The sequence below is a fragment of the Barbus barbus genome, assembly GCF_936440315.1.
Source record: "Barbus barbus genome assembly, chromosome: 36".
Classification (NCBI taxonomy): Eukaryota; Metazoa; Chordata; class Actinopteri; order Cypriniformes; family Cyprinidae; genus Barbus; species Barbus barbus.
Genome location: NC_136714.1, coordinates 21,059,430 through 21,074,469, shown reverse-complemented (window position 1 = coordinate 21,074,469; position 15,040 = coordinate 21,059,430). Strand labels below are relative to the sequence as shown.

The window sequence follows — 15,040 nt, the reverse complement described above, 5'->3', positions numbered from 1 at the left end:
CCGACCTATGACAGCACATTTACTCAGTGACCCAACAGGTCCCCAGCCTCTTACGCCCAATATGCTTCTGACAATGAAGTCCTCAATAATCCTGCCTCCACCCGGAAACTTTGTAAAGGAAGACCTTTACCTCCGCAAGAGATGGCGTAGAGTCCAGTACCTTGCCAATGAGTTTTGGCACAGATGGAGAAGGGAGTACCTACTGAGTCTACAACAAAGACAGAAATGGCACAAGACAAAAAGAAATGCGAAAGTCAATGATATAGTAATTGTACAAGATGATACCGCACCCAGAAATGAATGGAAGCTGGCTAAAGTCGCCACGGTGTATCCAGCTGAAGATGGATGTGTGCGGAAAGTCCAGTTGCTGATCAGCAACTCAGCATTAGATGACCAAGGAAAGAGACTCAGCAAACCAGTCTATCTGGAGAGACCTATCCACAAGACAGTCACATTACTTGAAGCTGACTAACATAACTTTAACTTACAGTAATCACTCACACATAGTTAATTGGTTAAAATCACAAGTGATTTGGTGGGAGTGTAGCTGTCGTCAAAGGCAACTCATATATTTCACTTAAATATGGTTCACAGTTAAAATATAAATATATAAGGTTAAAAATCATATGATTAAAATAAATGATGTCTCATGGCCAATAAATAATAATTTCATGTTTATTTCTTTTTGTTTAAAAACTTTGTGTAAAGGAGGGAACTTATTTTTTGTTCCGTGTGGAAAATATAGTTTGTTGTTATGGGGACGCTACATAGGTGCACTCGCTAAGATTATAGAGAGGGATATGTGCTGCGGCTTGCGAAGCCTGCTGTTTGAAAGCCCAGAAAGATTTTCAAGTTATCCATAAGTTTTGTCGGTGAAGTGTGAAGATGAATACCCCCTAAGTTTACCCTCTCGGGTTCATGCGGCCAATGAGGTATATTTTCTGCCTTTGTCATTTATTTGTGTTACGCGACTGTGTTTGTAACAAGCAAATTAAGATATTATTTTACATGGCATAAATTTATGTTTTATTTATTTGTTTTCTATGTAATTTCGTTTATTGTCTGCAAGTATGTCACGAATTTAAGGTTAATTTATGCTTTCTGTGCTTTGTTTATACCAGTTCTGACGGCAATATGGTAATATATGGCAATAAAGGAACATGTTAAGACATGTTTGAAGATTCTGTCACCAAATAAATGCCCGTTAAAACCCAGGAATGACTTGAGCCTTTATTAAACCTCGAGGGGAGTAACAAATCAGATCCCTCGCTTAAGATCTAAACTTTTCATTAGTTTCGATGGCTGCTCGTCTGATTGCAATGTCAAGTTCCCGCTTTGCCACTCATAACTGGATAAAGGGTCTTCTCATTTTTTCACTCCATCTAAATATATTGGAGAATGATTTTTCTTTTCCGAGAATCTTCACAATGCCAGCATGTCTTCAAAGACTTTTCCCAAAACCTAGTGAGCTGCCTTGCTGTCTAAGGCCAATATAGGAAGCATCCTAGCCATCTATGTAGTAAGTGAACAGGAGAATCGACTCGCAACTTATTTTAATAGTTGGGTATTAGCCTGCTGCTATGCTACTGTTTTTAGCAGTACTGAATTTTAAAAATCAATATTTTCTTGCTTTGTCCACTAGATTACCCTCAAGGAAAAAAGATAAATTGCTGCTCAACAGTAAGGATTTTTTCTGCAGTATATAAAGTCATGGTCAAAAATATTGCCACCCTTGGTAAATATGATCAAAGGCGGCTGTGAAAATTAATCTGCATTGTTAATCCTTTTGACCTTTTATTTAAAAAATTCACAAAATTCTAACCTTTCACTAGATAAGAATTTAAAATGGGGGGGAAATATCATTATTAAATAAATGTTTTTCTCTAATACACATTGGCCACAATTAACGGCACCCTTTTATTCAATACTTTTTGAAACCTTTATTTGCCAGTTTAACAGCTCTAAATGTTATCCTATAATGCCTGATGAGGTTAGAGAACACCTGACAAGAAATCAGAGACCATTCCTTCATCCAGAATCACTCCAGAAGCTTGGTTTTGTGCTCAGTGATCCATTTTTGTGTTGTTTTTGAGGTTTGTGTTTGGATTATTGTACGGAGTCAGTCACTTATTGATTTTTTTATCTGTTGGTATTTGATAGAATCCATGATGCCATGTGTCTAAACAAGATGTCCAGGACCTCCAGCAGAAATATAGGCCCACAACATCAAAAATACAGCAGTATATTTAATTGTACACACGGGGTACTTTTTATTCCTGTGTGCACCAAACCCATCTTGAGTGTTTGCTGCTAAAAAGCTCTTTTTTCAGTTTCATCTGACCATAGAAGCCAGTCCCATTTGAAGTGCCAGTCGTGTCTGATAACTGAATATGCTGGAGTTTGTTTTTGGATGAGCTAGGAGAATTTTTCTTGAAACCATCTCAAACAACATGTGGTGATGTAGGTGCTGTTTGACTATTTTTTTAAAGGTTTTCTGACCCTGAGACTGAACTATTTTTTGCAATTCTCCAGCTGTGGTCCTTGGAGAGTCTTTAGCCACTCAAACTCTCCTTCTCATCATTTTATACTTCAGAGATATTTTACTCATAAAAATTTCTAGGGGTGCCAATAATTGTGTCTTTATATTTGAGAAAAACATTTATTTCATAATGATATTTCTCCCCATTTTAAAATTCTTATTATCCAATGAAACATTAGATTTTAAAATAAAAGATCAAAAGGATTTATCAATGCAGGTTAATTTTCACAGCCGCCTTTGATCATATTTACCAAGGGTACCGATATTTTTGGCCATGACTGTATGTGTGTGTGTGTGTGTGTGTGTGTGTGTTAATAAACACACACACATATATATATATATATATATATATATATAATGTTTACACAGTATATTTAGCATGCATTTAAAAGTATTAAAATATATTATTATTATTATTATTATATATGAAGTTATTCTTATATAAGAAGCTCCTAAGTGCCGTCTGAAATATTCTTCTAAATGAGCATTTACATTTATGTTCAGTTATTTCACTTTAATTGTACAGAAAAGGACCTATACATTGCGATTAGAGTAAAATTACTGAACCTAAACATAGGAGCCTGATAAAAATGCTCATTTTAGATGAAAATTTCAGACGGCACTTAGAGGCTTTTGCATCTGAACTATTCATATTTTTATTATTATTATTGTATTGTGGTTTCCATAAAAAACAGTGTTTAACACTGATAATAAGAAATGTTTCTTGAATGATTTCTGATGGATCATGTGACGCTCATGTGACTGGAGTAATGGCTGCTGATAATTCAGTTTTGCATCACAGGGATTACATGTAATAAATTACACATTAAATCTTATTAAATAAAAAAATATTATTTTAAATGGTAGTCCTTATTTGTGTATAAATTGTAAATATTTTCACTATATTATGTTTTTACTATATTTTTGGTCTAATAGATGCAGTTTTTGTGAGTATAAGAGACTTCTTTGAAAAATGTATCGACCCCAAACTTCTGAACGATATGTCTTAACTTCATGGTCAATTAGTTATCCTTATTGTTGAGCCCTGATGCATATGTTTCTGCCGTAAAATGTGGCCAAAACATGGTATATTAAAATTGTAAGTGCCTATGCTGTCTACGTAGGCAGCTCACTAAATATTTGAACACAGTAGCTGTCTCTCTGGACTCCAGCATTTCTGTCCTAATGACTGATTGCCATGGTTTAGTAATTACCATATGATGTGAAAAAACCCCCCCTGCAAAACAGCACAAACAATAATCAAAAACTGAAACCGGCTGACTGGTTAAAAAAAGGCAGATGACAGATGTTCAGCAGTTCTGCTCACAGAAATCTGTAGTGAGAAGCACTTCAGTTCGAATCTCTATGGGGTTAATCACCATTTACTATAGTCAGTAGTTATGTGCACCTCTTAAACTTTAAATATATATTTTAAGAACATTTCATCCATTTTTACATATTTCTTATAAAATAGCTATGACTTAATGAGACCGTCTACGGAAAAAAAAAGTCTCAGAAAAGCGGAATATAGATTATTTGAATTTGGCGCTCCCTCCTGCCGGCAGTGACGCTTCTGTGACGCACGCTGTCATCTGAGCGGGGCATAACTTAGCGATCTGCTTTATCCATAAAAAACTGTTTTTTTTTTCTTCTACATTTTTTATATGTGTGTGTGTGTATTGTGTGGGGAATGTGGCCGTGTCTGCATGATTATAATCTGTATGGACGCACATCAGCGTGTTTATTAGCGACTCTATGACGGCTATCATTGTGATTCATTGATCAGCTATTATTGATTATATGGCCCATCTGTTTGATTATAATCTGAATGGAAGCACATCAGCGTGTGTTTACTGACTCTATGACCATGTCTGGCAATATCACTTCACGTCTGGCAGTGATATTTATCATTGTAATAACGAATAACGAAGAATACTTCAGTATACATACTATATACAAAGCATTTTTTTTCTATTTTTTTTCCTTTTTTATTACTCAAATAATTATTTTTGTATTTTTTAGTGCTCAAATAAATCTGTCTATTATTTTATAATTGAAAAACTATGCAGGAACATGTATAATGACTAAAATAGCTTGTATAATTCTGCAATCCATTTGGTGGTTATTTTTCCTCAAACAGGGGGGTGGGGGGACTATAAATAGTTTCAGAAAAAATATTGCAGGAATCTCATTTTTCATGGTATCTTCTTCAAATTTGAAATATGAACTGATGAGACACATGGCTTTCGATCCATTACTTTTCTGGATTGCTCCAGGACTTATTTCATGTATTTGTATATGAAATAAAAAAACATTCAGTGTGGAAAAATATTTTTCAAGGCACGTCAGTGTCTATAACTTTTTATCTTTTTGAGCATTATCAACTCTGGATGATAGATAGTAAAGCCCAGAGTCTCTTCTTTCCAAAGATACCTAATTTGTTTGTGTAAGCACACTTTGTCACAAACTGTTACCATTTTAATTCAGGTAGGTTATTTTCACCTGCGAGGCCCTAAATGGGGTTGAAGGTTAAAGTGTTAAAAAACAACAACAATGAATTCCATGACACGTTCACACAAACTCTCACACCAGGACAAGATGCTGGGCCTAGACTCCATGACGGTATCGTATATCAAAAACACGACACACATCCAAGCTCGACGGAGAGTCTCTTGCGGTATTGCAGTCAGATGACCAAATTTGATTATAGAAACTCATAAAGAATAAGCCAACTGAAAAGATGGTCCCATCTTCTAAAACAAATCGGCCAGAACAGACTGAAATTTTGCTCTATCCTGGCATTTGCCGCCGGAAAGGTCAATGCGGGGTTGGTCCACACAGGATGGCCTTTCAAACAGTGACTGGTTTCAAAACATCACAGAGGAGGATGAGCTGAAGTCTACCATGTAACAGGATTCTGGGGGTTAATCATGGCAAGACATGTCGTGGTACGTCCCTGTGTCATGTGACTCGCACGGTCCTATAGAGCCACATTGAACTCTGTGATCAAGAAGTCAATGTAGTCCTTCTCTTTGGTTTTAAAGGCCTCTGCGATGAGACGTGCGGCTTCCCGATGTTCCTTTCCTCTGAGAGACACTCCATTCACCTCTAGGATTACCTGACCCACCTTCAGCTGTCCACAGTTATGAGCCGAACCGCCTCTCTGGGGAAAGAGAATGAGAGATAGTTTGAGAAAATGACGATGAATTAATTTAATGTTTGAATCAGACCGGCTGCGTTCACATAGAAGCAGAATATGCTTGTCAGTCCATCTTTGGTGCTAAATACAGTTGCAGGTACACAGGTTGGTAGATTTGGCTCGGAGTAGAAAGTTATATGTGTGCATTTCAACTGGGAAATCAAAGGAGGATGTATTCAGCAAATTTGAAAAATTAAAATACAATCAATTCATCCTCTGAGTGATCCCAGGTGGAGAACTGATTGATAGTTTGCTGAAAACCCAGATTAAATCACATTAGAGAGATTTGGGACATTGTTTGAATCTGAAAGTGTAGTTTTCGTCAATTTAAATAGCACTGAAATAAAAATAAAGCTAAACAGAAATAAAAAAAAAACTAATAAAATTGACAAAAGCACATAAAAGTAGAAAAATTTAAACTTTAAATTGAAATAAAAAATAAAAATATAAAAAATGAAACTAATTAAAAAATATGGTAACACTTTACAATGAGTTTCCATTTGTTAACATTTGTTGACTAACGTTAACAAAGAATAATACATTTACATTTAGTCATTTAGCAGATGCTTTTATCCAAAGTGACTTACAAATGAGGACAATGGAAGAAATCAAAATCAACAAAAGAGCAATGATGTGCAAGTTTTTTTTATTATATAATAAATAAAAATAAAACCGATAGAATAGAAAAATAATAGCACAAGCTAGTGTTAGAGGGCTTTTTTTTTTTAATATGTTAAATTTATTAATTTATAGACCTCCAGTGTTAGTGTTAACACTATGTTAGTTAATGCATAAAATATAAAATGGAACCTTGTAAAGTGTTACCATAAACACTAATAAATAAATAGTAAATATATAAATATACTAAAGTAACAATGAAAGTGATATTTTAAGCAACAATTAAAATTCGATCATAATTTAATTGGAACACAGAAGATATTCTGAAGAATGTTTATGGTATAAACAACACTGGACTCCACTGACTTACATATGGACACAAAAAAGTAATTTTTCAAAATGTATTCTTTTGTGTTCCACAGAAGAAAGAAAATCTTAGGTTTGGAACAACATGAGGGAGGGTGAGTAAACGATGAGAGGATTTTAATTTTTGGGTGCACTGTCCCTTTAAGTGATAGTGCCAGCTCATTCAAATAATCCTGCAGCAGTCTCTGTGAACACTTGATTACACCAAAGAAATGTGTGTCGTCTTTGCAGTCAGAATTTCTGTACATCCATAAAGTGTCTACAGACAATATACAATAAAATACAGACGAAATATAATGAGGTGGTACATTTTAACCACCTTTGTTTCTCAGGATAAAATAAAATCAAAATTGAAAGCTATAAGAACCTTATTTGGAATTTATGTAAACCCAACCAGTCAGATTACAGATCTGAATTCTAGAAATATATTGCCATTTTTGTGTGCAATATTCATCTGGCAGTTCACATCATAACATTTTTTTTATTTATCTTTTACCATTTTATTTTTACATTTTTGGGGGGATAATTGTTTAGAGCAACAGATTTTAGGGTCCCCCAGTTTCCAAAATCCCAATTTAACCCTTTTAATCTTTGGCTTTAAACTACTGATCATACATCAGTCTGCTTTAGAGAATGACAGCACCTATGCAACAGGAAGTAGTAAACTAATGGAGGCTAAAATGCAAGAGTCACCCACTTAGATCTCACCAGCACCTTCTTTCATTCACCGCCTAAAAATGATCGAAACAAAAGAGCTCCACATTATCTAATCTACAGCCACTTTTGTTGGTGGATTTTCATTATGACGCTGATGAACCAACTGCAGCCGGGGAATTAAAACCCACTCATGCCTGTCCATTTCTCTCCTCCTCAGACGCACTTTCTACGTCTCTCAATCACTTTCATTTACTTCCTTTCTTCTAGCTTACTTTCACTGTTATGATCACAGATAATAATTTTGATGTACTCTGCTTGACTGACACCTGGCTTAAACCAAATTAATATTTTGGTCTAAATGAGTCTACTCCACCAAGCTATTATAAACATGAGCCCCGTCAGACTGGTCGTGGCGGTGGTGTGGCAACAATATATAGTGATATACTCAATGTTACTCAGAAAACAGGATACAGGAGGTTTAACACATTCAAAATTCTTCTGCCTAATGTTACACTGTTAGATATGCAAAAGAAATCTCTCCTATCTCTTGCTCTGGCTATTGTGTATAGACCGCCAGGGCCATATACAGATTTCCTAAAAGAATTTGTAGATTTCCTCTCAGATCTATTAATTAATGTTGATAAAGTGCTAATTGTCTGAGATTTTAACATTCACGTTGATAATACAAATGATGCGTTAGGACTTGCATTTACTGACCTAATAAACTCTTTTGGAGTCAAGCAAAACATAGTTTTAATCATACGCTATAGATTTAATTATATCGCATGGAATTGATCTTACCGATATAGATATCGTACCTCAAAGTGATGATGTTACTGATCATTTCCTTGTATCGTGCATGCTGCGTATTACTGATATTAATTATATGGCTCCGCGTTATCGTCCGGGGAGAACTATTGTTCCAGCCACCAAAGACAGATTCACAAATAACCTGCCTGATTTATCTCAACTGCTCTGTGTACCCATAAATACACATGAACTAGACGAAATGACTAGCAACATGGGCACTATCTTCTCTAATAGAAAGCTAGAAGCTCTCTAGAAGCTGTTGCCCCCCTCAAATTGAAAAAGGTTAAGAGAAAAACGTACTGTGCCATGGTACAACATACCCATTCTCTCAAGAAAGAAACTCGTAATCTTGAGCGCAAATGGAGAAAAACTAACTTGGAAGTTTTTAGAATTGCGTGGAAAAACAGTATGTCCAGCTATAGACAGGCTCTAAAAGCTGCCAGGGCAGAGCATATCCGCAAACTCATTTAACAAATAAAAAGACACCACCCGATCTAAATATTCCCTCACAGTTTAATAGTAATGACTTTATGAATTTCTTTACTGATAAAATAGATAACATCAGAAATACAATAACAAAAACTGCAGTGCTTTACAACTATAGGACAGGAAGAGCCAAATAAACTTATCAGTGCATCTAAACCAACAACATGTTTATTAGATCCTGTACCCACTAAACTACTGAAAGAGTTGTTACCTGTAGCAGAAGAACTGCTTCTCAATATTATTAACTCATTGTTATCTTTAGGTCACGTCCCAAAACCATTCAAGCTGGCGGTTATTAAGCCTCTTATTAAGAAACCACAACTAGATTCTAATGACCTGGCAAATTCCAGACCCATTTCAAATCTTCCGTTTATGTCTAAAATTTTAGAAAAAGATGTGTCTGCTCAATTGTGCTCCTTCTTCCAAAAAAAATTATCTCTATGAAGAATTTCAGTCAGGTTTCAGGCCTCACCATAGTACAGAAACTGCACTTGTTAAAATTACAAATGACTTGCTTCTTGCTTCAGACCAAGGCTGCATCTCATTGCTAGTATTACTTGATCTTAGTGCTGCGTTCAACACTATTGACCATGACATACTCATAGATCGATTAAAAAACTATACTGGTATTCAAGGGCAGGCTTTAAGATGGTTTAGATCCTACCTGTCCGATCCACTTTGTTCATTTAAATGGGGAGTCATCTCAATTATCACCAGTAAAGTATGGAGTACCACAAGGATCTGTCCTAAGTCCTCTGCTATTTTCAATATACATGTTGCCCCTTGGTAATATTATTAGAAAATACAGGATTAGTTTTCATTGTTATGCTGATGATACTCAACTATATATCTCAACAAGACCAGATTAAACTTCTAAACTATCTAAGATAATAGATTGTGTAAAAATTTTTAAAGATTGGATGACCAATAATTTCCTCCTATTAAATTCAGATAAGACAGAGATATTTCTTATTGGACCAAAAAACAGTACACAGAATCTCTTGGATTACAATTTGCAACTAGACGGATGCACTGTTACGTCCTCTAAAGTAAAAAATCTGGGTGTTATATTAGACAGCAACTTGTCCTTTGAAAATTATATTTCCCATGTTACAAAAACAGCATTCTTCTATCTTAGAAACATTGCCAAGCTTCGAAACATGCTACCTGTTTCTGATGCAGAAAAGCTAGTTCATGCATTCATGACCTCTAGACTGGACTATTGTAATGCACTGCTAGGTGGTTGTCCTGCATCTTCAATAAACAAGCTACAGATAGTCCAAAATGCAGCGGCTAGAGTTCTTACCAGGTCAAGAAAAAATATTCATATTATCCAAATTTTACAGTCTCTGCACTGGCTACCTATTCCGTATCACTTACAAAATATTATTACTTGCCTATAAGGCCCTAAATGGTTTAGCTCCTGCGTACCTAACTTGTCTTCTACCACGCTATTATCCAACCCGCTCCCTAAGGTCGCAAAACTCTGGACTTTTGGTAGTACCTAGGATGGCAAAGTCCACTAAAGGAGGTAGAGCTTTTTCACATTTGGCTCCCAAACTCTGGAATAGCCTTCCTGATAACGTTCGGTGTTCAGACACACTCTCTCTGTTTAAATCTAGATTAAAGACACATCTCTTTAGCCAAGCATTCACATAATGCATCTTATAATCTTGTACTGCAGTTATATCTGATCAAGTGTACATTATTATTATTCTTTAACTTGGGTTGAACAAATCATTTTTGCTTAGATGGAACAGCAGCTACGCTAATTATGTCTAATTATGCTAATTATTAACATCCCCTGGTAAGTAGGAATTACAGAAGCTTCAGTCTGGATTCAACCCTTAAATGATCTGAGATGACCGAACACCTGAGAAAAGATAATGCCAACCCCTCAGAGGACCTCAGAGGATGCCAACGCTCAGACAACATACAGAATTACCAAATTTTGCCATAAGTTAAATACATTAAGGTTCTGCAATATATAAATATATTGTGGAAACATAATTTCCTGTAGAGCTGCTTTGCAACGATTTGTATCATAAAAAGTGCTATACAAAAAAACTTGAACGTGTCTCTTATATTCTTATTTTTGCTCTCCTGTTCCTGTCTCTCAATCCTTTATTAAGAAGCTGCTGATTTGCTGTTAAATCAACGGTAATCAGCAGCACTGTAATTTCAGATTCATCTTTCACAGCCGTAGCCGTCCTCTCCTTAAAACGCACATCATTTCCTCTCCAGCATGGTCGGACTTAAAAACACAGAAAGCCTTTCACATATAAACTTGCTCTACAAATTGCACACCGAGCCAGCAGCATTACCACAAGCCTGTTCAACAGAGTGCTTGAGATTTTAAGTACTAGAAAAGACAGAACCAGGAATAATCCACTGCCACAATGGCGTCAAACATCAACACTTGCTTTCTGTGCTACAGCTGCCCACAGCTGGAGGTCTATAATGTGCTCCTGCACTCATTATTTAATTCAGCAAAGCTTATAGACCTATATATGACTGACGGCAGGGAGTTCATGATTGGGACTCATTTTGTGTCTGTCTGTGTCTCAGGACACACTTTTGTCTCACCTGACAGACGGTTTTTGAAATTGTATAATCAGCTGTAAAACCTGGCAATATGATGAACCACAGGGTACTATTGTGATTCATACTTCAGTATTGTTAGATGAACTACAACAGGAGAAAATGTGTGGCGCTTGCCTGTACAAAAATCAAGCCATGTTGCTAGGACTTTGGTAAAGGTGCTGCTAATTGGAATTTAAAAGTTGCGATGTGGATGCTAGGGTTTTCTAGGTGGTTGCTTAGCTTACTAAACCAAGTCAAAAGAGCCTGCTAACAGGTCTCCATGACATTCTAGATGAGACTACCATCTTCCAGGTGACAATCAAATAATAGAACAGTAATAGAACTCCTCTCCTCAAACTGTCTGTGCACAAACAGTGTGAGATTAGTTAAATATAATACTTAAACGTATATTTAGTAATTTTTTGTAGTTTTACGTCTAAAGAAATTAAGAAAAATGTTGTTAAAAATCATATTTATCAGCATATACAGTGGGGAAAAAAGTTATTTGATCCCCTGCTGATTCTGTACATTTCCTCCAAACACGGCGAGTTGAGTTGATGCCAAAGAGCAGGATTTTGGTCTCATCTGACCACAATGCTTTCACCCAGTTCTCCTCTGAATCTTTGGAAAACTTCAGAAGGGCCTGTACATCTCGGCGTGATGTGTTACCAATTGTTTTCTTGGTGACTATGGTCCCAGCTGCCTTGAGATCATTGGCAAGATCCTCCCGTGTAGTTCTGGGCTGATTACTCACCGTTCTCAAAATCATTGAAACTCCACGAGGTAAGATCTTGCATGGAGCCCCAGAACGAGGGAGATTGACAGTTATTTTGTGTTTCTTATTTGCGAATAATCGCTCCAACTGTTGTCACCTTCTCACCAAGCTGCTTGGCGATGGTCTTGTAGCCAATTCCAGCCTTGTGTAGGTCTACAATCCCTTTAAGAGAGTGCTCCTAATCTCAGCTCATTACCTGTATAAAAGACACCTGGGAGCCAGAACTCTTGCTGATTGATAGGGGATCAAATACTTATTTGAGTCATTAAAATGCAAATCAATTTATAACTTTTTTGAAATGCGTTTTTCTGGATTTTTGTTGTTATTCTGTCTCTCACTGTTCAAATAAACCTACCATTAAAATTATAGACTGATCATTTCTTTGTCAGTGGGCAAACGTACAAAATCAGCAAGGGATCAAAAAAATTTTCCCCACTGTAGTGGCCTAATAATAATATTTAAAAATATCGCCTCATGGGAGCTGCCATGTTGAGATCACATGACCAGTAGAATATGACTTATTTTATCTTGGTAAACTTTATCTTTTGCTCATGAAATAAATTAAATGGAATAAATTAAGACAAATAAATCAGAATAAGTTAAGACAAAAAGCTAATTTCTTTAATGCCTTTATAGTAACATTTATCACAGTTTCCACAAAAATAATAAAAGAACTGTTTTCAATGTAATAAATAATAAGAAGAAATGCTTCTAGAGCAACAAATCAGCGTATTAGAATACTTTTTAAAGAATCACATGACACTGAAGACTGAAGTAATGGCTGCTGAAAATTCAGCTTTGCCATCATAGGAATAAATAACGTTTTAAAATATTTTAAAACAGAACAGTTATTTTAAATTGCGATATTTCACAATATTAGCATTTTTACTGTATTTCTATCAGTATTTTTTATCCTTTTTTACATAAAACACACATACATGTATTGTATATTTGTATAAGTACATATAAACAAAATATATAAAAAATATGTATTATTTTCTATAATAATATAAATATACAATACATATACATATATGTATTGTATATTTGTATATGTATATTTTTATATAAATTTTTATTAAATATTCCTATTATAATAGATGTTCAAAATATAAATATAAACAAAATATTTTAAAATAGATATTTTTATTTTTTGTAAAATAACCCTGTATATAATAGAACCCAGTATGGGCTACTCACCTGTATGGTAACGATGCGTGGGAGGGGCTGACGTGTGTTTGCCCCGCCTTCTATTGCGATGCCCAGAGTACTGGCGCTTTTTGCCATTCTCACTAGAGTGGACATGGGTTCCAACAGACCCGGCTGCAAGGTAGATTTACAGACAGTTTAGAGACAGAATGGGAAAGATGTGAAGAAGAGGAGAGAGAAAAGAAAGACAGGAGAGTAGCAAATCAAAGAGAGGGAGAGAGAATGAAAGGGAACAGAGATAGGAAGCAAAAACACGCTTGGCTTTGATGATGCACACTGCTTTGTGTCTGACGGCCTAAAATAGGGCCACAGGAAGTGGCTTATGCCCAACCACAGTGTCCTCAGATAGCCCTATTAGTTTACTCTGTGAGATCAACAACACAGCTCATGCGAATAAGAAAGCCGGGAAGCAAATAGCTAAAGGACAGCCAAAAAGAAGACAGACGTGTCTTGATTCAGCACACTGAGACTGGTTTTTCAGAGAACTGTTGGATCAGTGATATGAGATGAGATGGACGAGTCAACAAAGAAAAAACAGAAAAACTTAAGGAGATGTATGTACCAAAAGAAGAAAAGTGAAAATAAATTGTTAAAATTCAAGCACGCTCAGTCACAGGGAGGAAACAGATTTATGCGACTGCACTCTTCTGTCAACACTTTTTCACTCTTATCCACACTTTTAACACCAAGCCTCTGTCGCTGTCATTAACTCTCACACATCCACCTCTCTCTCTCGGTCTCACCGGTTTGGCAGATGTTTCTCCTCCTCCGTGCCCATCCCGTGGGGCTCTTGTGCGGGCAGGACGTGGGCTGCTATCTTTACTGAGACGTCCAGATTCAGCAATGTCCACACCGCTGTCCTCGCTAAGGGTCTGTCCGCTGTCTGACAGCTGGGATAATGTCCCTCCTACAAGAAGACAGTGACAATAAGTGCATTCAGATGCAATTAGAATAGAGTGTAGTGGGGTTTTGTGTAGTCGAGCTACAGTCTACATCTGTTTTTCCAAGAATACTTGACAACACGTAATGGAATATTTAAAGGATTAAATTACAAACTGTGTGTCAGCTCTGTCTTTCAGAGCATGTACACAGTGCCAAGGCCTGATAAACTTATGCTGGACAAAGTTGAATCACAATTGCATTATCAAACTCTGTTAGTCGTACTTGGCAAATACTAGACTTAATTCGGGAATACACCACTTTTGCTAGATTTTTGGCCCATTTACTGTCTGGAGGGTCAGCTCTAGTTGCCAAAAGCCACTGCCAGTCTACAGATTTTGGGCAGGTTTAATTTTTTTGCTCCAGGCTATCATTTCATCCCATCAGAGGATATGAAACATGTTTAATATTTTCTGCTGAATTAAAAACACATACTCTTTACCCAAATATGCCTCCTTCCATACTATATAATAGGTGAAAAACATTATATGAGCCTGGTATGTCCAAATTTATAGTGTTTATAAAACAGTAGACAAACAGCTTCCTGATGACCCACTACTTGTGAGATTCTGAAGTGTGCATTTTATGGACACTTTACTATCCCATGAGGCCATGGGAGAGGATTCATGAATGGCAGTGAAGCAATGCAACTGCAGGTCCCATGATAGTAGCTGCGTTTCCATTACCCTTCAAATTGCACAAACTGAAATTGAGAATTGAGAAAACGCCCTATGGAAACACATAATTTTTGCAAAAACTCCCATATATCACAAAAAAAAAATTATGTTCAGGTGGTTTTCAAGCAATTCGAAAAGGAATATTTTGCTAAACTTTTCTCATTTACATACTCTAAAAACAA

The 15,040-nt window shown here is 36.1% G+C and overlaps 1 protein-coding gene across 1 annotated transcript in view; it reads right to left on the bottom strand.

Annotated features, from left to right (window-relative positions):
- Window positions 1–4,532: 4,532 nt before the first annotated feature.
- Window positions 4,533–15,040, bottom strand: part of LOC306856080 (whirlin-like) — an 83,547-nt gene continuing 73,039 nt past the window's right edge. Inside the window, exons 11-13 of the mRNA XM_079395088.1 lie at window positions 13,986–14,149; window positions 13,234–13,356; window positions 4,533–5,702 (exon numbers count right to left, since the gene is read on the bottom strand). Of these exons, the coding sequence (XP_079251214.1) occupies window positions 5,520–5,702; window positions 13,234–13,356; window positions 13,986–14,149 (470 nt within the window). The 3' untranslated portion in view covers window positions 4,533–5,519. The remainder of the gene's footprint in view (window positions 5,703–13,233; window positions 13,357–13,985; window positions 14,150–15,040) is intronic.